At 39.9% G+C, this 23,301-nt stretch overlaps 2 protein-coding genes across 5 annotated transcripts; both read right to left on the bottom strand.

Moving 5' to 3' along the window:
• Window positions 1-10,737: 10,737 nt before the first annotated feature.
• Window positions 10,738-18,657, bottom strand: LOC129588200 (sodium- and chloride-dependent GABA transporter 2-like). Of its 4 annotated transcripts, none has more exons than XM_055482344.1 (13): window positions 18,527-18,657; window positions 15,452-15,959; window positions 15,093-15,224; window positions 14,725-14,866; window positions 13,563-13,739; window positions 13,293-13,425; window positions 12,965-13,163; window positions 12,326-12,490; window positions 12,096-12,208; window positions 11,892-12,029; window positions 11,411-11,614; window positions 11,174-11,344; window positions 10,738-11,107 (listed from the first exon to the last, which is right to left on the bottom strand). In XM_055482344.1, exons 2-13 carry the CDS (start codon window positions 15,732-15,734, stop codon window positions 11,000-11,002), a joined length of 1,965 nt encoding a protein of 654 aa, XP_055338319.1. In that variant the 5' UTR covers window positions 15,735-15,959; window positions 18,527-18,657; the 3' UTR covers window positions 10,738-10,999. The 4 variants fall into 4 exon arrangements, with proteins under 4 accessions (XP_055338319.1, XP_055338320.1, XP_055338317.1 ...); XM_055482345.1 differs by lacking the exon at window positions 18,527-18,657 and adding an exon at window positions 17,070-17,171; XM_055482342.1 differs by lacking the exon at window positions 18,527-18,657 and adding an exon at window positions 16,095-16,234.
• Window positions 18,658-19,102: 445 nt separating this feature from the next.
• On the bottom strand, window positions 19,103-22,576 carry LOC129588203 (nucleotide sugar transporter SLC35B4-like). The gene is made up of 7 exons (XM_055482355.1): window positions 22,096-22,576; window positions 21,659-21,772; window positions 21,020-21,122; window positions 20,806-20,855; window positions 20,262-20,346; window positions 20,097-20,199; window positions 19,103-19,874 (listed from the first exon to the last, which is right to left on the bottom strand). The coding sequence occupies exons 1-7, from the start codon at window positions 22,170-22,172 to the stop codon at window positions 19,375-19,377; spliced, it is 1,032 nt and encodes a 343-aa protein (XP_055338330.1). The 5' UTR covers window positions 22,173-22,576; the 3' UTR covers window positions 19,103-19,374.
• Window positions 22,577-23,301: the final 725 nt, after the last annotated feature.

Below are 23,301 nucleotides of genomic sequence, written 5' to 3'. Positions count from 1 at the left end.
CTTGAGCTTTAGTTTTGTATGCGAGAGCGAAAAGCGAGAGCATACAGGTGCACCAAAATCGTAGCGTAGCCATACAGCCAGAGCAATTGCGAGCGCTGTGAGCGGTAAGAGAACACCGACGATCAAAATCTCAATCTGCAGTATCCGGGTGAGAACAAACGAGTCAACCCGGTAGTCAGTGTAACGAACACTGAAAACAAAAGCGTAGCTTAAGTTTCTGCGTAGAGCAGAAGTCTACCGGATAAAAAATTACAGCCAGTGCAACAGACACTGGATAAAAGTCGTAGCTTAAGCATCCGGGTACAATTCCTCGGATAGCCAGTGCAATGGACACCGAAAATGTTAAAACAATGGAAGGCGTAGCGTCAACTGCATACGATAATGCAGCACAGCAAAATGAAAATGCCGTACAGTTCGGCGGCATTGCTGATAATGAAGAATTGTGGTACGATATGCACCCGTTGCAGTCTGAATTGATTGAATATTCGCTTGACCAGAATAGGTTTGAAGCAGAAATTGAAAATTGGGATGTAAAAATTGATAATGAAATGAATGTAGATGAACTGAGGGAGATTGCTTGGGCATCACTGTACGCTGCGCTTGCACTTCGGAGGAAGTACAGTAACGCGAATCGGCACGCGCTCAAGCTCGGACTTGGACTCGGACTTGACTATTAAAACTTGACTTGGATCACTTGATTCTAAACTGGACTTCATGACTTTGACTCGATCACTTTTGAATTGACTCGGACTTTACTTGGACTCTAAAACTTGGACTTTATGACGTAAACTTGGATTTAGGCGTTTCTTATGTTTCTTATGTCTTCTTACGTTTCTTCATGTTTTCTTAGGTTTCTTTGTGGCCTCATAGCTTTTAGTTCTTCTTTGTTTAGATTTAGGCATCTTAGGTTACTCAGAATACCAATGAATACCTGGATAACCTAAGAAAAACCAAAGAAAAACATAAGAACCTAAGAAACCTAAGAAACCTAAGAACACGTAAGAAGACATAAGAAACATAAGAAACGCCTAAATCCAAGCCTACGTCATAAAGTCCAAGTTTTAGAGTCCAAGTAAAGTCCGAGTCCAATTTTAAGTGAAGTCCAAGTCCAAGTCCAAGTGAAGTCCGAGTTTTAGAGTCCAAGTGAAGTCCAAGTCCAAGTTTTAGTAGCCCAAGTCCGAGTCCAAGTCCGAGCTTGAGCGCGGGCCACGCGAATCGCATTTGTCATGCGTTAAGCGGCCGCAATACAGATTTGGAAATTCAAAACAGTACGCTAAAAGCTGAATTGTCTAAACTGCGCAGTAAATCTGAAAGAAATGAAAATGAATGTAGCAATGAAAAAACAAGAGCTAATGAACTGATGAAATGTCAGTTAGCTCTAATGGCTAAAATGGAAGAAATGTAGGGAACGCCTAAAGCGTCTGATAAAATACAGTATGCACGTGTCTTCAATGAGGAAGACACGGTAAATTCGTATGTGGATGGTTTCTTGAATTGGTTTAATACATTAAATACAAAAGAAGAAGAACGAGTGTCTGTGCTGATTCAGGGACTAAAGAAAACCCGTATGGAATGGTATGGCAAGCTGATCATCTCAAAACCAAAAACTGTTGAAGATGTTATGGCACAGTTGAAAACGCTGTACACTTTGAAGTGTCAAAGAGAAATGTACGATAATGCTGGTTCAGATGAAAATGATGATTGTGAAAATACGTACGATGAGTACTTGTATGAAACTGAAAGTTTGAATGATGACGAATGTGAAATTACGAAGAGTATGAAAACTGTGGAAGTTACAGTATCGACAAAAAAAAGCCGTACATAATTGGAAATGTTGAAATTAATGTACATAAATGGCGAACTGATAGCGGTCAGCCGATCTGCTTTAAATGTCACGAGCTGCACCCAGCAAAGTACTGTACATTTGAAGGCAAATGGAAAGCTGTTACGAAAGAACCGCCGCCTGAAGTATTGAAACGGTACAATATGAAACTGGTTGAAATGCGTTCACTGGAAATTCGTACTGTTCAGTGCGATTTGAAATCTACTGAAAATGAAGAAACTAAAACGCAGCAGCCGTCAAGTTTGCGGGGGCGAACAGTGCCCAATGAGCTACCGCCCGATGCGTCGCAAACGACTGTGTCCAGTCAAGTTTGCGGGGGTAAGCCCATTAATACTGGTAAAGCCTTATTGGCCGAAAATTTGGTTAATGAAGAGTTTTGGAAAGCCGAGCAGCGGAAGTACAAGGATACCAAACACTGGTATTACTTGTACAAAAATCCCGTAAAGGCGAAAAATAAATTTCAAAACGAAGAAATTTATCACATGATTGTGAGAAATGGATTGTGTCGTAAGCGCTCATTAAAGGGTAGAAGTATTGACAGAATTGTGGTGCCTAAACAATGGCAAGAAAAACTTGTGAAATCAGTACGTGAACGTTGTGTGAAAAATGAATTATTACCGCGCGGCGTGTCAGTGCAAACGTATCTGACAACCCGATATTATTGGTGTAACATGGTGAAAACAATTGAAAATGTTTTACTGAAATGCAAAAATGCTGAAGTGACTGAAAATACGTTTAAACGTGTGTTAGATTGTGCGGAAATGCGCCATGTTGAATGTGTAGCGGAAGTTTGCGGTAATTCGCAGAACAAAAAAGTTGAAATTTATAATGCTCAATCGCAGAGAGAAAGCCCGTACACTACAAAATCTGTGCAGTACGAGTATAACTGGGCTGGTCGACGCATCGACGCAGATGACTGTGAAAAACCTGAATTCGTGAATCAGACATTAGCTGATTTAAAAAATGCGATTACTGGAGTTGACGGTCAGGAAGTGAAAATGGTGTATGACGAAAAACCGTGTGTGGTTGAAGAACGTGGAAATGCGCCTGTAAATTTTCTAGGATTTTATTCCCGAAGTTATCCTTTTTGAATGCTTCATATGGCCCGCGCTCAAGCTCTGACTCAGACTGACCGCTCAAACTCTGACTCTGACTACTCAAAGTCTGACTCTGACTGACCAAACTCTGACTCTGACTGAATAACCAAAGAAACCTAAGAAACCTAAGAAACCTAAGAAAACTAAGAAACCTAAGAAACCTAAGAAAACTAAGAAACCTAAGAAACCTAGAAACCTAAGAAACCTATTAAAGTCAGTCGTTATCGAGTTTGGAACTGCTGGTGACGCAACTAACGGTGAAGCTTTATTCAAAAAATACAGTGATGAGCTTGGGGTTAATGTCGAAAAGCCAAAAGCTCGTAAACAGCGTATGATCGTACGTAGGATACCAGTTGCAATGCCTGAAGAAGACTTCATTTCCGAGTTAAAGCTGAGAAATTTATCCGCTGATACCGAAGTAAAAATAGTGAAAAAGCTTACCAGCAACCGCCCTAACCCGTTGACCTATGCTGCTGTAATTGATGTTGATATCAAAACACGTGATGCTCTAGCTGCAAAGAAATCCGTATTACTAGGCTGGTATTCTTGTCCAGTAACTGATCACTTTTATGTGCCACAGTGTAAAAAATGTTGTGAATTTTATCATGTAGCTTCGAAGTGCGTGAAAGATGCAGTGTGCGGATACTGTGCGAAACAACACCTCTCAACTGACTGCCCTGAAAACGACCCATCTTTTAAATACGAGTGCGTAAATTGCAAAACGGCTGGTAAACTGAATAATAATAATCCGCATGCGGCTTTCGCTTTTGAATACTGCAGTGTTTACCAAAATATATACAAGTCGAGGATGTTTTATAACAGCTCAGTAAAAAACGCAGGTTTACCGCAAAAATTACTGAGTTTTGAATTTAAAGGTCATATTTCTTCTAATCCAGCTGATTCCAATGATAATTGCCTAAACGATAATTTCATGGTAATTGACAAAGTTGGTTCAGTGAATTTGGCGAAGTGCAAACTTCCAACAAGAAGCAATATCCGCAATCTTAAAACAATTAAGATCCGCTGCTGTAACGTGAACAGTGTGAGAAATAAAAGTTGTCAGGTTAAACTTTTTTGTGCTGATGCGGATATAACCGGTCTAACTGAAACTTGGGACAATGAAGCTATTACGGATAACAAGTTTGCGGATTTACGCTCTTTCAATGTCTTTCGTAAACGGCGAGAATACGGATATGGTGGAGGGGTAGCAGTCATTGTTCGTAAAAATATGAAAAGTTTTAGGCGTATTGAATATGAGCTTGCGTGTGTCGAAGCGATATTCGTCGAAATTCCAACCATTGACAGGATTATTGTGTGTGTTTATTTACCTCCATCTAAAGTGCAGTCCTTGTTACCAGTTTTCGTTACTCATCTTGAATCTGTCATCCCATTAACAGTAATGTCTAAGCTAATAATAATAGGTGATTTTAACTTGCCTGAAATAGAGTGGAACAGTTGTAAAGGAAACTCTGGGACTGGGGAAGAATTAATTTTGCAATGAAGGAATTTGGGTTAAGGCAAATTGTTGATTTCCTACTCGTCTGAAAATTGTCTAGACCTCTGCATTTTATCACCTAAAAATTTGGTAATGGGCATCCAACCAATCAGCCCTCCCTCAGTTAAAACGATCATTTAGCCTTCGAACTTATGTTATCTATTAAGCGCAAAAATCACCTATCTTCAGCCCGCCGAGTTGAAAATTGCTGCGGACAAAGTATCTGCTTTTGTCAATGATTTGGGATCTGTTAATTGGAATGAGCAGTTTCGAAATGCTGATACGAATAAACGTGTAGAAATATTTGAATCTTTGTTTTTGTCCATTGCAAAGCGATATTTTGTTTACGGTCAAGCGAAACGTAAGGATACTACCATTTATCCAAGTAACGTAAAAAGAGCTATCAGAAGAAGGAATACTGCTTTTGAAAAATATCGAAATTCAGTAAAAAATAATAATTCTATTCTCGCTCAAAATTATAAAATTCACTGGAAAAATCTGTGTAAGCATGCGGAGAAGTTAATACGTAATTTTGAAAACTATCAGGTTACCGAAGCCGCAACTGCAGCCCGTAACAACCCGCGAAAATTTTGGCAGTATTTTAAGTCAGCGGATGACCGAATTGGAATTCCTCCACTGAAAATGGATGACGGTTCAGTTCTTTCAAAAGATTCCGAAAAAGCAACCGCTTTGAACCAGATGTTTGCAAATTCTCTAGGCCCATGTGATCGTCACTGTCGTAGCTCTGATATCGATATCTGTGCAAGTAATGTAGCTGAACCTTTTAATATTACTGAAGAAATGATTTTCTATCACATTGCTAACTGCTCGCCTTCGTCGTCTAGCGGTCCGTTTGCAATAACGAATAAACTTTTAAAATTATGTGCTAATGTAGTTGTAAAGCCTCTAAAATTAATTTTTACTGCAGCGGTCAATGAAGGTTGCTATCCGGCATGCTGGAAATTGTCGTACATATCTCCTATTCCCAAAAGTTCTAAAGATCAGACAAGCCCTCTCAATTACCGGCCAATTTCTCTGTTGAACCCTGTTTCCAAAATCTTTGAACGTTGTATTGACGAATACATTCGTGATTATTTAAAAACTCATCAAAAATTAACTGATCACCAATTTGGTTACAGGGAGAAGCGATCATGCGAACTACAGATCTCTTGGTTCGTAAAGTCTACAACAGATTTCATTGAAAATGGCGTAGAAGTTCATGCTTTCTTTCTGGACTGTTCAAAAGCATTTGACAAATGTGATCATCAGGTTATTGTGGAAGCTTTGATTAAACTGGGAATTAATAGTCAGGTAGTACACTTGGTGTCTGATTACCTGAAAGGCAGGAAGCAGTGTGTAATGGTTAATGGTTGTGTATCGGAAGTTATTAATGTTACTAGCGGTGTGCCGCAAGGGTCAGTTGTTGGGCCGTGTTTCTTCCTTTGTGTATTAAATTTTTTACCGTCTGCGCTGCTCAACAACAGCGAGCTGCTTATTTTCGCCGATGATATAGCTCTTTACCGACCAGTTTCAACAAGAGCTGATGAAATTGCGTTACAGTCTGATCTTACTGCGGTAGAAAGTTGGGCTAAAAACCATAAACTTCTATTTAATGTTCTGAAATCGTACCATATTTCCTTTTCGAAAAAACGGGTACCGATCGTTGACTCACGGTATTATCTTAATGGTAATGCGATCGAGAAAAGCGACTGTGTAAAATATTTAGGTATACTTTTTGACCGCAGTTTGAAATTCAAAGACAATACCGACATTTTGGTAACTAAACTGCGTAAAAAAATACGCTGGATTAATATTGCGTTCAGGAAAGCTGATTCTGCCGCTCGAATTCAGTTGTTCAAGTCTTTGGTGTTCACGGCGTTTGACTATTGCTGCCCTTTTATTGCGCCTGTTAATAAAACTTGCCGGGAAAAATTAGAACGTTGTTTATCTCGTTTCCTTGATTTACTTTATCTTGGTAATACCAGTCTTAAAGGGCGGTTGCTGGAGCTAAACTGGGACTGTTTTGAATTACGTAGGTTGAAACATAGCCTTGTCTTAATTTATAAACTTGTGTTCAACCGTATCCCACTTGGTGAACGGTTCTTTTTACTGTATGAGCAAACTGCTGTCGCTGTGTCCTCTGTTTCAGGTAATACACGGTCAGCGTTGCGGCTATGTGGACACCCGTTCCCCATTGTGGCGGCACCAACAACTTTATGTGGAAAAACTCTACCGCCTCCCCGGACTCCTCTCGAGTCGCCTGGCGCTATTATGGAATGAAATTGCTCTAGACAAGAAAAGTTATACCACGCTCAACGTGTTCACGACTGCGCTCGATACCGTCAACTGGAGCCAGCTGACCTTTGTTAAACGTTTTGTAACACCGTTACTCAAGGAATGAACCGGCATGATTACAGTAGATAGTGTCAGTAGGCTATTTAATGTGGTTGCGATTTAGTTGAAAAGTACAGAAAGGCGATTACGTGCGCAAGTGTCCTTGCTTTCCTTTTTTCCCACGATTTCTTTTGAAAATCTTTCTGAGTACTTAAAAATTTAACTACACGTGGGTTTTGGTTTTATGCATCGACCCCAGCGCGATCGTCTCCCTTCCATTTTGTTTTCCACCATAGCGTCAACTTATCGCAAGTTCGCAACCAACATAAAAATGTTTACTTCCGCTTGTATGCATCTAATGTTACTGCTGCTAACTGTTTTGGCTGATGTTGTTGATTGTGACTACACGCTTCAATGTTTTTATTATTTTGTTGTTAGACTTCTGCTGTCTGTAGCCTAGAGGGAGCAACTGCTCCGTGCAAAGGACAATAAACATTAATTAATTATTAAGAAACCTAAGAAATCTTCAGAGTCAGAGTCAGACTTTGAGTAGTCAGAGTCAGAGTTTGAGTGGTCAGAATCAGAGTCAGAGTTGGAGTCTAGGCCCTTTCATATGGTGATTGTACGCTGCTACGAAAGTCGCTTTGGTAACCGCCTCGAGTTGCAATGCTGACTACCTGCGTTTGACTGTGTTTCGCAAAGTGGTGTTTTCTTTTTTATTAGATTGTAGTCGCACGCACAAAAAGGCTTACGATAGACGGTACGATATACGATAGGCTCTTGCATCATCACAGCGTACCTTACCGGACCGTTTGACGATAGGATTGACGGTAAAGGCTCAGATATCGTCGAGCATACCGTTGTGCTCAGCGATATAGCAACCACTCATGGTGGCGGTGGCCTCCATAACAACGGCTGCACTTGCCAAAACACGGAAGTTTTGAATTGGTAGAGTAAGCTCTAAGTATTCTTGATTAACCAGCAAAGTAAATCAAAAGAAGGATGAAATTATTTGAAGTTTTTGATACCAAGTGGAGCGGTTTATCCAAAATTCACGATTCTACAGCCATTTGCGTTTACCATGCTAAGCTTACGGAGCAGTTGGAGCTCTGCGCAAGCTGTTGACTCAGACTCCGTAGACTTCTGTGTTAATTAAAAAATGCTCCTAGACACGTTCACTGGCGCTCAAATTTGGATGTTCTGATATCGAAAAATAATCTGGAATTTTAGTTTTAATATGACGCGGTTTATCTCATACAAAGTGCCAAGGCTGATTGAAACTTTTCACGTTTCTTTCACGAAAGCATGACTCGGCTGTATGTATCGTACACCGTTTGCGATGAGTGCGACAGCTCTGAGGTGTTAACGATACGGTGTCCCACCGTATCGTTTACCGGACCGTATACCGTGACTGTGTAGCGACTACAATCTTTGTGTAGCGATTTTCCATCGCGGATGTTTTTTGCGTTAATTTTTCATCGGCGATTTACCTTAATTTAATTTAATTTTGCCACTTAAAAACCTAAAGTTTATTTTACTCCGACGATTTTCCTGTTTGTGTGTACTCCGACTGCCGTTCTGCCCTACTCAGTCTTCCTGCCTTCTTGCCTACGCTCAATCTCCATCCCGTCCAGGATCCTCTCCTCACTTTCCATCTCATTCAGTCACCCTTGGAGGAGGATCAGTCATTCGTTCGTGGACGGAGGATGGACTTGCCCGCCTTTGCCCAGTCGTGAGCATGAGAACTCGTTCAGTTTTTATTCCTGTTTTTGCTTTTCTTTTCGGTTCTTTTTGTGTTGGGTTCCCCAAAAGCCGTTTGCGGGGGTGACGGAATATAGCAGTACAGTACGTAAAGTGACGGCTTGACTCGTACTTTCTATTATTCGCTGTACTTTCTCGATCTTTCTCTTTTGTGTTCGGATTTACTTTTGGTTGTTTCTACACGGATGCGCCGTGTCTATATAAGTCCGTGAGTGGCAGTACTTTGAGGATCAGTTCTCTCATTATGAGTTTGGCAGTGATCGGAGTTTCTAATTAAAATATCGTCGGAGATGCAGTCTCGCTTCGCGTAGATTCGTAGACTTAGCTATGCCACATTGAGATATTAGCTCATTCTCTGTCGTTGAGTTAGGTCGGTAGGATAGATTATTTACGGTAATTATTCCTATCGTACTGATCTCTCCGTCAATGGCTTCGAATGCAGTCTTCAGATGACCCCTTATCACTTCTGGTTCAAATGTTGCCGTTCTCAGGCCAAGTCCGAGAACGGCAAATTGGGTGGCCGACTCGAATGGGCGGCCTTGCAGATCACAGTATACATTTGTTTCCTCGTTCATGACAAGCAATCTTGTAAGGGGCATTAAAGCACAAAATTATAAATATTACAACAGACTTAATGATAAACCGTTGTGGTTGCTGTTATTATTTGCGAGCGTGCTTTTCCGAGGGTCAACTTGTCATCAACCGTAGTCTTACCACACCAGCACAGTGTGTGTAGTTATTTACTGTAATGGAAAATCAGTTTATTTTCTAGAGTCTACTTCTTAGAGCAGTATCTATAAAGTATTTTTGACTGAAGTGGTTCAATATTGAAGTTCAGTAACGAAAGAAATAGTTCATTATTGAACTATCTATTTCGTTATATACCGGGTGGCTGAACAAAATGGCGGTCTCATTTGAACCGTCGCACTGGGTCCGTCAAATATTCGATTGCCATAACCTTAATTTCATTCGAAAGAGCAAAGTTTACCGCATACAAAAATTAAACTCGGATTACATAAGGCAGAGGTTTAATTTTATCTTGAATTATTTTTAAAAATTGGGCAGGTTTTAATGATGTCCTGAAGACGGAAATCTGAAATTACCTTATTATAAAGTAAAAATTGCTGTTGTTCAGCAAAGAGCCGTAATGTAACTTACGTTGCTGTTTCGGGTTGAGGGGTGGTCTCTAGTTTTTTTTTATGTCAAGAACTGTTGTATTCTAGTAACCATGTTTGGCCAATACACGGAATGGCGGCGATTAGGCACGGGACAATTTTCATGAAATTCGTAAGCAGGGATTTTTGGTAGTAAATTTCTGCCAACCCTTCAGAAGTTTATCAGGTTCAACAGTGCATCTGCACGCAATACATTAGCTACTGTAAAAGCTAAAACCGGCATTTTTGGTGCAGTCCTTATTGCGGCCAAAATTTAGATTAAAAATACTCTTAAAAAATAAATTAAAACCAGCATTTTTCGAAAGTTACAAACTGTCCTGACTGCATAACTCTTCCTGGGAAAGCACGATGTCTACAACTTTTTTTATAATCAAAGTAGACGTCATGCTCTAGATAAAACACTGGAGATTTTTCAAAAAGTACTTACGAGAAGGCAGTGCTACGAGATTCTGGGTTTTGAAACCTGGGACACGAAAAATTTTCCCCCGATTTCAAATGGCTCCAGAGCAAGTGAGGACGACTAAACATTTTTAGGAACGCTTTGCTGATTTTTGTAGTTGAATGAATTCTCTATCGAATGAACTTAAGCAGTTCGCGGTGCGACAACTGCCCCGCAAGAGACAAACGAAAATCCGAGACCGCCATTTTGTTCAGCCACCCGGTATTGAACTTCGTAGATTAAATAAACACATATTTAATTATAAAGTATTTTGTGATAGCAGTTCTTAGTGATAGAAGTTTTGGATTGCTGTGACTTCTTTCACGATTATAGGAAGGCTTAAGTAAGCCTTATTAAAGTCACAAATTTTTCACTCTTTTTACCGAAAACACTGCGGTGTTACGGTACGTGAGATTATTCGTTCACGATACACTAAACTGTTAAGTACGTACATTAATTTTCTAACTTTCTAACATAATCTCATGAGTTTCCTTTTTAATTTGTTAAAATGTACAGTTACACATTCCATATCCAGTATTATATTTATGGCTATCAAGTCGAAGATGCCGCCGTACCATGCAACCGTATGAATGCATAACAAAATCAAATATGCGCGACCAGCGATAAAATTTAAGGAAATATGCCACTTACAACGGTACAACACGTCTGGTGTTATTTTGAGGAACATTAATAATTTTAAGGTTGCTAGCAAACAGAAACGATAGTAGACCGGGTGTAGCAAGTATAAAGTATTTCTGAACAATCAAACATCGTAAAAACTTTATTACAACCAATCATCTAGCAATGCGTTACATTTTTATTTGGCCATATTTACACAAAAATTCTGTGTGCCATTCAGCTGCTTCTTCCGTTGATTCCTTGTGGTAAAAGCGGGTCTTTCCGTATCATTCGAACTGCTTCTGGTCGTAATTTGATGACAGATTTTATGGATTTTTGAAATCGCTGTAAGATGGTAAAAGTGCGCAAACAAAAAACAGCCATTAACAGATAAAACGTTTTAAAACTGACCTCTCGCAGTGTGCCCGTTTCTCTTGACAACCTGTAGATTGCATATATGGGCACCGCCACCATGGATGAACCGGCCAGCACCCAGCAAAGGGCCTGCGCCCAGTCAGGATACAGGTAGACGCGATTGTAGCGCAGTGGCTCATTCATCACGATCGCGAAAATCATGATAAACTAAAAATAAGAATGTTTCCTTATCGATCCAAATTTTTAGAGAGTGCCCAAAAACCAGTGTCTCACAGATGTGAAAAACGGTCCAGCATATTTCCAACAAAACTTCATCCAGGGATTAATTGAGTATCCCAGCATCCGTGAAATATCTTCGTAAAAGCGATCTGCGCCATAGAACCACCCTACGCAGGTGCATTCCCAAAAGGCGAACCATAGCAGCGCCACTCCACTGGCAGCGAAAGTGTCCATCAGTTCAAAAACGTACATTCCGCCCTGCGTTAAAAAATTAAAAGGAACAACAATTAGATGCGCGTGTGGGTAGTGCTGAAATTCAACGTTGCAATTAATAAGTATGAGATGTCATATAGATATTCCCGGCATAGCGCGTGTAAATAATTAATTACTGTACGAGTAGTGGTATAATGGCATTAATGGAAGGTATCCGCTATTGGGTCGTGTATCAGCAGATAATATTATGTGTTATTTGTGTAACAAATAATGATCAATCGCACCCTAAATAATGATATAGTGCGTTTCAAGCCCACCTTACCCTTGTGATTAGGAAAAATCCAAGGAAAAACCAAATCACGCAGCACACAGCGATAAAACCTTCCTTAGAGTACTTTTTGCGAAACCACTTTGGATAGGCATCCATAACCGCCGTGAAGAAGCCTTCCATTGTGACGAACTACCATTGATTTTACCAAATATTAGAAAATGAAAATCGAATCCGGTCAGTAAAAATATTTTTTACTTGACTGTCCATTCCGAGGAACAACAACATCAGGAAAAACAGGATAGCCCACAGTGCACCAACTGGCATCTGTGCGGCAGCTTTGGGATATGCAATAAATGCTAAGCCGGGACCTATTAAACAGAATTCAAAGTTAATTTATATTCAGACGAATATATGAAATATGAATGAATGAAACAGAGGAACTTAGGCAGTGCAGGTATATGAAATACGACTGTAGGTTGTCTTACCAGATTCGGCGACATCTTTCACCTCTACTCCCATTTCGTGGGCCATGAATCCCAACACGGAAAACACGACAAAGCCGGCGAAAATGCTGGTCAAACTATCACACGCGCATAATGCTAACGAATGTTTGTAGCAGTTGTAGTCGAATTTGTTGTAGCTTCCCAGTGCTGTAGCGAAAACTTCGTAAGTTCGTATTATAGTGTGACTGCGGTATTGTTACGGTGTATTATGGTACAGTTGCCGATCTGTTTGTTTAAAGCACCTCCAGAAAAAAAGCAAGACTTTTGTTCGAAATATTCCGCATACCGGCAAGTGTCGTTAATTACAGTTACGTGGACTGCAGATCTACAGATTATTTGATACTCGTAATGTAAACAACTAGCACTGCCCAGTGCGTATAAACCACTAACTGTATTAAGCCATAACACAATTTTGGGTTGCCCATCTTATATTATACTTTAAAGGGTTTTTATTACCTAACTTCATTAACTTATTGTTAGCTTCTGAGGATATTTTCCAACCTATTTAACTCCACGAGTCATGCGTGAATAAGTTTCAAGGAATGTGTCGCACAACACATTACGCGGAAATTGTTTGATGGTAAGAGAAGCACAAAATTGACGCTTAAAGTTTCTCCTAACCTGTTAACGATCCCAGTGCAATGGCGTAGGAAAAGAACACCTGCGTGACAGCACCCACCCAAACATTCGCTTCACCGAGTTTGGATATTTCCGGCTTCAGGTAGTATATAATCCCATCGATAGCGTGCGGTAGAGTAACTCCCCGAAAAAATAGGATAATGAGCATGACATAGGGGAATAGCGCCGTGAAGTAAACCACCTATAAAGAGCCATACAAATGTGGAAGAAAGCGAAGCTACAGTGCAAAGTGACACGTTGTTTTAAGAGCCCTGTTACAAGTAGTTAAGTGGCGTGTAAAGGCCGGCGAAAATCTCTCTCAGCTACCCACTTTTCCGGATGATTTAACGCCTTTCCACACACAAAAGTAGCAAATAATCCACATAATCAGTAGTGTCACTGCCAGCTGCCACTGCACTTCACCAACATCATCAATCCCAGTAGAAATCTTCAAGATCTGTCTCCTGTGAGTATTATATCGATGATCAATGTTGTGATTTATAACGCAAGACAAATTAAATTGTTCTGCATGCACACATGTCCGGCTAGTGTTTTACACTTAATCAATGCATATTGTAGAGGCTTAAGTCGAAACACATACTCCCAGAATTCGGTAGTCGGATCGACTTTGCTTTGATTGGCAGGAGTTTGTTGTGCCGATTCAAGTCTGTTAAGAAAAGGCCGTGTAACATTATCGGCGACATTGTGCACGTTTTCCAGAAAGGACTTCGTTTCGTTAGATTTTTCCAACAGGCTAACGGAGCAGTTTGGAGTATTCCTGAATAAATAACCAGAATATGCAATTAAAATAATATGTGCTAGAACACCATTTACACATTTAGGCCGGCTACTAGCGGGATCTCTCATTTCTTAGTTATGGTTCTACTTAGTGTATTTCGGCGAGGATTTTCCAAAGATTATGAAAGCGCCATACGCATAAAAGTATAAGTGCTTTCACACATCCCTTGTCAGTGACGTTGTTGCTATCATATTTATAAATATTACACACAGAGTTTACGTATCGCGACCGGCAACCTTAACGAAAGATACATTTACAATTTTCTTGCTGAATCGGTATAGATTAAAAAAACACGCAATCTTATGCTCTCCTGAAGTGTCAAAGGGAATATCAAACATCAACATTTAAACCACGCTCAAGGGATTTAAATCAACAACTGCTGTACGGTGTACCCGAAGCCGTAATCAAGCTCATGGCCATTATTTGTTACTATGAAAAATGAGTATTACCTAAAATTACGTGGTTTCCCTTGTCATGGATTGCAGCTACCTAGGTACTAGGTAGGCATCGTTAATATTTACTATAAACTGATCACTATATATAAACGTAATTAAACAGTGCACTATACAATACAAACAGTGCAGTACATAAAAAATTCTGTGACCGAACGTAATGCTGCATTGCATAGCAGGTGAGTTTCCTAATGTATTGTACGGCCACCTAAAGGTATGGAGCGATCAAACACCAACTGCGCATAGAACTCTATCTGGTTCATTTATGACCTTTACACTTTCTTTATCGATAATCGCGGTTTGGTTTACATAAAGCCTAAATGAAGAACGAGCCATTTATATAAAGCTTTAAGCTCGGATACTAATATTGCTACGTACGTAAATAGACCATTACTAAGTTACACAATCCAAATCCGACCATCAAAAATGCTGACGTTACATCGTAATTATATACCAACATTTTTTAGCTATAATGCGAAACCCTTTCAGACTAGATAATTTTTTCCCCTTACCAAGCATTGTCGCAGGTACTCCAAGGCACATCGTATCTGATATAATATAAGGTGTAAAATAAATACAGTAGTCCCCACGACAAAACCACAATGTAATACACGTTTAACCAGCCAGCCATCAGCGTCGTACCGTATCCAACTCCTAACGCAAACAAATGATATCTAATTGTTCTGTAATTTCATGATATTCCTGTAATAGTTCCAAATTCCTACTACCGCTTTTTCTGTTTTCCTTTCTTGGCTAATTTAATAATGATCGGTACTTCTATTTCGACAGCTGTTGGTCGGAGGTATCGATAAAAAAGTATCTTTAGATCAATAAATTCACAGTAATCAAACTACAAGCACTTTCAGTTTTTTTTAGTTACCTCTAAATATAGGCGATATGTCCCAAACAGATATTCCACCAGTAGCAAAGTACTGTCCTACGGCTATTTCCAAAAATACTACAGGAACTCCAGTTGTTATTAGGCATAATAAATAAGGAATGAAAAAGGCACCTGTAAAAAAGGAGCGTATGACAATCAAGTGAATCACGTAGACCTTTACGACAGCGATCGAGGTATGTTTAATTTTGGCTACACAACTTTTTTCTTTGCGTTAATTGCAGCATCGTAACTTAATGATGTATTTTCCTAATAAATTTGGAATATCCATAATTGTAATTACACAAATGCAATTATACAAATGCTCTTCAGGTTTGCAATTCTGAGTCATGTCTTCTGACCTCCGCCGTTTTTGTAGCAGACATAAGGGAACCGCCACACATTTCCCAAGCCAATGCAGCATCCTATATGGGACAGTATGAACTCCCATTTGTTACCCCATTGTGGCCGGTCCGACACGCCGATATCATCCACTGGTAATGTGGTTTGGTTGTCATATACCGGTGCTGGGGATTTGTCATTGCTGCTGGAATCTGATACGCCATTGGCATTAGCGGCCCATGGTGAGAGAGCCACCTGGTCCGGCAGGGCGTCTGCCCTGGCAGAGCCTTTCCGGCTAACCATTTGATTATGTCAATAAATGCAACGCCGTAGTCTAGCCTGGCTCAATAATAAAAAATAATGTCGTCTTCGGAAAACTGTTTCAACCAGTTCTTTATCCCAATTGACCGGCGCTCCACTAAACACGAATCCTGGCGATGATGGCGCAGTATAAGACTGTAACGCCGGCTAATCCAGGCAGCGGCTTCTAGGCATCATGCGTGCGAATCGGTTTTATTTCCAAATCACCTACCAAGTAAAAGAACAAATTATCGCTTTATCTTTTGCGTGAATGTCGATAAAATCTATAAGAACAAATTTCGCTTTCGTAGGACCATCTCTACAGAAAAACGTGCATAGAATGCATTCATTTAATCACTATACCAAGCTGCAAACCCGCTCAATCGTTTGCGATTGGTTGCTAAATCTTGATGGGTTATTATTGGTCTCTATAGTATGCATATACCAGTGCGGCATGTTCTGCACAAACAGACGTATATCGACGCGCAGATTGAGCGAATTTGGCAGAACTTTAAAAATGCCGGGCCGTGATAATCGCAGCTTTGTTTTCATTAAATAGTGTCCATTTCTGTTGTGATTATCGAAGCTGTACAGGACAGAGTGCTGTATAGTATCGTAGTATCGAGGTGCTGCTTGCGGTTTACCATAAACGTAGTAGTTACAAGTGGTACAACCCGTGAAGATATAATTATTATGAGGGTGACATGCATATGACGCCTATTGAGAAGCATCCACTCAGTTGTTTGCATCGGTAAGAAATAACCGTAACTTAATCGAAACCCAAAAACTTCGTGCTGTAGTGTTCAAGTAGCATCAGGAAAAAATTGCTAAAGCGATAAATTACAAGGCAAACAAAATCCCAGTAATTCAGCGTTCTGTTGCATAAACTCGGGCGAATATCAGTAACAAAAGTCATTAAGTTTATACAGAATATAAATTTAAGTGCCCATCGGCATGCAGCAAAGATCGCTCTTCGCATTTGTTTATATTAATTTTCGTTGCGAAACTTAATTCCTAAAGGAGACCAGTTACACTGGTTAATCAAACTGCATTTTCCGAACATACGCAGATCAGTACTGAATTCTGTAGAATATTTCAAACATCCGCTGGGTAACAGCTAACAGCAGTCAGCTTATGGTTAGATTATTAGTTAGGTATTCCGAAGTACTATAGTGCCGTACATATACAATGCCTTAAATTCAATAAATTGGATGGTGGGTTATATGATTATTAATTGTCATGCGAGTATACAATATTACAGCTAGCTACTTTAGTGCGTTACATAAGGAGCATAATAAAAGCGAGACGCACGATTATTATATCCGGCAATTTACTAACACCTTCAGAAGTTTTAGATAATTCTTCTAAATTATTAATCCCATTAATACATTCTGTATGACCAAGGGATGGTCCCGAGCGCATATGCATATGGTGTCGTGGAAACTCAGTTTTTTTGCAGACTGCAAAGTTATAATTATAATAGTATTTTTCGAAGGTAGTATTCAATCAAATCGTTCTCGCCCGCATGCCCTTTCGTTCACTATAATACAAGCATATTAAGCAGTATCTGCCAAATAAACCGAAGCGTACAAAAAAGTGTGGTCAAAGAAGAACATGTCGAACGGTTCAAACAGAAGTGCTGTTGAGCAACGATTATCAGTCAGTTCAGCTGTTGTATTCCCAAATGTAACACAATACCAATCGTTCTAATGTACACTGACTACAAGGTTTCCCCTAGTGATCGCTTCTGACACCGCGCCACTTGCACCTTTGCCAAATACATATTTATATGAAAACTGACGATCTTTGGTAATTATCAATAATACCGACACTGACCAATAGTGCCGCGTAAGCATTTATGCCAGCGCCATTGAGCGATCATAATAAATGATGCATCAGATTTCTTTAACCGTAATATAACTATCGATGAGCTACTTGAAATGCGGCTCGTATTTTGCAGTTTTTTGTAAAACGTTTACTTTAACAACAAAAGCCAAATCTGGGTTGTATAAGAGAGATGGGCGTCTTTGAGGTTCGTAGCACATCACCCTTTGCAAAGTTCTTCGCAATCATTTGGAGATAACAATATTAATTAATAACTGCAAACTAAAACTTACGAACGCAGCACCACGCTTCCGATTGGCGTACGTATGCCGTCTCACATATGTATTGGAAGTGCATCATATATTCTGAGATGTTCAGCCATGTTATCACGGCTATCCCGCGTAATCTTGCATGCAAAATGCTTTGATTCATAGTTGTAATTTTAAATCTTCGTTTTAAAAAATGGGTGCACTTTGGACAGTCCACGGAATGAATCAGGACATGACTGCCCCGACATGCGTTATACTTACATCCAGTACTTACCTTAATGAAAACACTGTTCAGATTCAGCATAATCAACTCTTCTAACAGTTACGTAAACTAGCGCTGCAGTAGTTTTAATATTTTAAAGCGATAGAATGGACTGTTATAAAACATTTCTCCCAAACGCCACGTTTCGCTGGAAGAATATGGAAACTCACAAGTGACCTTTGCTTAACTGCGGCTTTTTGGTCTGACGCCTGGCTGTTGTTTCTGCTCATACCGGAACATATATTTAGAGTGTAAAAACATTAGCTGTCAATTGTGTGTACCGGACCAGTAAGCTCGAGTAGAAACAATTTATACTTACTAGCTGCCACCTTGCGACCGAAAATTTCTGTTTCATTACTAAAGCTTAATAGTTTTCCTCCACAAATAGTATGCGAAATAAAAGCGATCGCCTTAATGTATTTTTCGAATAGGTCACTTACCTGGTTGACATCTGTCAAAGGTCACAAAATGGTCGGGGACGATGCATGTTTATTGCATCGAAGTCAGCTTATAGCCGAAACAGCGGCAAACATCGTACAGCCTTGTTTTTTTAACTGCACGATTAGCCAAGGAGAAATGCGATATATTCACCAAGTCTCAATAAAATCACCTGTAAAAGGACCGGAAGCATCCTGTCAATCAGTACTGCTAAAGTAGTCCAAATCAACCGTATTGCACATTTCCGTATCCTTGTTCAAAACCATTTACATGAACCAACAGAACTGATTACACAATGCCCGTGCGTACTGTAGACAGCTTGTGCGATTTCCAGCGCTAAGGCTCGCGCCTGCAAGGTAATGATTGCCGTTAGTCGGATTGTTTCCTTAAGGATAAAACAGGATGAGAAACAGACACTGCATACACACATCACACAACTAGTCTGATTAAGAGCCTATTCAACAGAAATTTGTCCGGGACTTCAAAAGCGAATTTCTCCACACCAATTAAATGGCCTACAGCGTCAAGAGAAATCTAGCTAACCAGGCATCGGCCAAAAGTTGCTCCAGCTGGATGGGATCGATTGGCATAAACAGCTGCTTCGTGCAGCTAAAATTGTAAATGGCAAGATACACAAAGGCACTCGGTAATTTACCCTTTCAATAGTCAACAATATATTTATTCCCAAAGTAAAGACAAAAAAGTACATCTGCAAGTCAAAATTTAAATGCATAAAACCCCAGGCTTCAAACTGAGAAAAACAGGCACTAGTTCATTCTTTGGATCAAACAGAAACGGGTTACACACGTCTCCTTCGCGAAATCAGCATAACGCCTTCTTATAAATCACTTCACGACTGTTTTGGCTTTGGCCACCATTGCTTAACAAAGCTCAAATCAATGTACAGCAAGGTTCCCAAGAACACGAAAAACGTGCCTACCCAGTGGCGTGTGTGAAACGTATTATCGAACCAGTATACAGAAATGAAAATACTGAAAAATTTTCTAAGTGTCAAGACTAGCGTCACGGTCAAGGAGGAACAAATGGTCATCAAAGACACCACCGAACTTGAGCATCCGAAGAAGGTTATCACGTTGGCCAACATCAACAGCCATAATCTCGGCACCGGGATTTGCCGCATTAACACGTCGGAAAAATATGGCTCCGACGCGTTGTACACGTGAACATGCTGGATAAGGGATTCAGCGGCGAATATGAAACAGGGCAAGGGCAGAATGTGAGTATAGAATACTCCTTCCTGTGAATGCCGCCCATAACGTTTAAACAAAATCTCTTGGAAAAGACCGAGTCCAGCGGCAACGAACACCGAAAAACTAACCAATCCAACACCTAAAAAACAAACTAACTAATAGCTGTCGGTTTTTATATAATTCATTGACTATCAATCTCTTCACGATTGCTGCCCTAGTTTTCTTTCTATATTATAAAACGGTACTACCAATAAAGGTTTCGAATTTCTGGTTCAAAACAACAACGATCTCGGCGCTTTTATGTATACCTTTTATGTCTGCAAGTTCAGAGTATTTACAGCAAACGCTGGTAAGTACGTACCGATACACAACGACACAAAGCCACCTCGTTCGCTCCTGCTGTCCTTCTCAACGGCAGTCGAGGATATCTCATCCACATCCATCTCACGATTCTCATGTTTCTTCTATAAAAATAAGTCAGCAAACTTATTGGTTACTTTAACAAAAGATGTCGCAACATCCGTACCAAAGCATCGTCAGCTGACGCTAACGTGCAAAGAATAATTCCGCCGGAAACCAGAAAAATTGACACCCATTTTGATGCAGGATACCTGTCAAACACAAGTAAAACGCCCTTTGCGACTGGCAAATTTATGTTCTTTTGGTTATATATTCTAACTGACATTTTAATTCCAAAGCGCAACATGCTCTGCACATCTCAATATCAATGCAAAGCCAGAAGAGAAGCTTGGCGCCACGCTGTTCAACAAGTTAAATAAGGATTCTTAAATTATTCAAGCTCCTTCCATAAAACAAAACAGAACGTCCAAGAGTATCTAAATTACCAAGTCTACCGAATACATTATTAAATGCAGCTAAAAACCTCATCAAACCTGTAGGAAACTTTGAAACATAAACTACAGAGCAATCTTCTTAAGAAACGTGTGTCACAAATCTGATAGCAAAACAAAGCGAAAATCCAAACGCATAGTCACAAAAAAGCACGGCAAAAATGAGAAATTCAAAAAACTCTTAAACGCCTTCAACTGCAGAGGAAAACTATCACTCACCTTTTTCCTGCAAGGGATACTCCAAGTATCATGTTAGCCACTAACGAGCCCTGCGCGAGCACACCACAGGATTATTTCTCATACGCAAATTCAAATGCGGAATCCACTAAAGTTTCATATTTACTCAAAGCAAAAAACGTAGAAGTTTCTGAGTGCTCCGATAAAAGATGCAATATCGAATGTATGCATAATGAAGCAATTTTAATCCACCTACCGATTTTATTATCATATGCATTGGCATGGATATGTTATACGACAAAGCCTTGTTGTTGGCAAAACTCTGTACGAAATACAGCGTCGTTAGCACGGCATAGTGTCTGCAAAGAAAAAACAACTACATATCTCTGTCCAAAATTTGACGGACATGAATATATATGTATGCACAGTATTTCACGAATGTTTGGAAAGGTACCGTAACATTAAGACGCTATTTTTAATATCCGTTTCATACACAACATCCGATTCACAGACTCAAAAATTTAGGTAATTGAAGCTGCACAGTTTCATAATGAAAAACATAATAAAACTAAGGAAAAACAAGCCTGTTAACTGCATAATTGAGTAACAAAATAATACAATTATTTCGGCATTCAGACTAACATAGTAAAGTTACGATTGTATTTTGAGTTGCCTACACCCAGCACCCGCTGCACTGTTACTACTGTATCATTATTCCTGTGCCTAATCAGTAATCACGATCAAAAAACAGCTGTTTAAGGTGAGCCAGTGATGCTGTCTCTGACGGACAAAACGGTTATAACTGTCGGAATTGCCTTTTGCACCAAAAAGACTAAACCTGAACCGGGTTAGCAAACCCAAACGAAAAACGCACCAAACGCAGAATAAACCGTACCTCAGCGGAATAACCCTGGTTTTGCGACCGAAATTTGTTCCGGTCATAAATCCAACGACAGCCACAAAAAGAAACTGGCAAAACGTTATCAAATTGGCTGAGCCTGGGTCCGCCCTGAAAGAAAGCACAAAACTGAAAAAAGAGATCACTTGTTCATTCTCGCAATCTGTGCAAACGAAAAAAATAGAACAGCAATAATTTGGTGTGTTCCCAGTACGTGGAGACAATCCTTAAATACATAGTCGCTTCAATCCCCGACCATTGTCTGAGTTCTATCATTCTTGATTTGGTAGGGGTTCATTATGGCTAAATATTTATTTATGTTATAAAATTTTGTATACTTTTGCGCTCACGCTCTCTGCTAAAAGATTTAGTACGTCGTCAATAACGAAAGCTGAAATTCCCGAACACATTATCGCTCTGACTTATGCGCTTACTTAATCTGCAGCTCCAGGATCATCACATTTACAGAGCAGCAAAAGAGAACTCCGGAAACCAAAAAAGCCGCGCTCATGGTGCTGGAAAGAACAGCAGCGTGTCTGTCACTAGGTATCAGCGGTTTTTTCTTCCGTTTCTATTTAATCCTGACTCAGCGGATGTCATTAGTAAGGAAATCGCCACTTCCAACTCATACGAATACGGAATATAGAAAACAACAACAAAACTAACGAAAATCAGAACGGGAATATTCAAAACAGCTGACTAGTTCACATAACAAACTCTCAACAGCATAACAATGGCGTAAGATGTCGCTCTAGTTATGTAAGCGGTAAGACCAAAACAAATTACTAATACAACGAATGCCACTCCTAAGTCACTCTGTTCAAATTTAAAGTTAAAAAGTTATTTAAAACGTTTAAATTTCATCTCGAGTTTCCGAACGTTTTTGTGGTTATCAAGGAACTTTCTGAATGCTATGGCTCGATAGTCACTACTGTACAAAAGTGCCGTACGCACCGGAAGCTATCCAGCCGCCCGCGCTTCGGACTGCAAACTGTTCATAAGATTGCAACAATGCCCGTACCGGAAGAGAAAGTAGGTCTGTCGGCCAGGGGGCAGTTTCTCGAGAGAGAGAGAGAGAGAGAGAATACAGTAGTGATGGCCAAACCATTACACGCATTTTCTAATTTCTTATGATATTTTTGAAATCCTTTTGGATTCGATTACAACTTACACCTACTGTACTTCGTATAATTAAGAGCAAGCTGCCCACGGCCTGGTACAACGTGCCACTTCGCTTGCTTCCATTAAACGCGGTACTCTACTTATTTTAATAATTTCGAGGCTTCATCCTAATAATATCCTTGAAAAGTTACAATATTAAAATGGACACCACTTTTCTCTATAATTCTTTATTCAGATGCCAGCATCTTTATTCGGATTTCACCTTGTCGAATTCGCTTTTCCATTGTAGCTTGCAGCAAATACAGCGCATAAAAAAGATCAAAATCATCGCACATATTAATCCAATGTATTGTACAAGCTTGTCCGCAATCCATACAGCGATTTACAAATTTGTTACAAACCACTACGGCGCGCATACACGTAAACTTGCATTTGACTGAGTGGCTTCGTACGCCATAATTTTATGAGAATAATAGTACTGCCTCGCGGAAGGAGGCTAGAAAATGATCGGTGCAGTA

This window comes from Paramacrobiotus metropolitanus, unplaced genomic scaffold (genome assembly GCF_019649055.1).
Source record: "Paramacrobiotus metropolitanus isolate TYO unplaced genomic scaffold, Prichtersi_v1.0 Parri_scaffold0000028, whole genome shotgun sequence".
NCBI lineage: Eukaryota > Metazoa > Tardigrada > Eutardigrada > Parachela > Macrobiotidae > Paramacrobiotus > Paramacrobiotus metropolitanus.
This window is presented reverse-complemented; position numbering and strand designations above follow the sequence as displayed.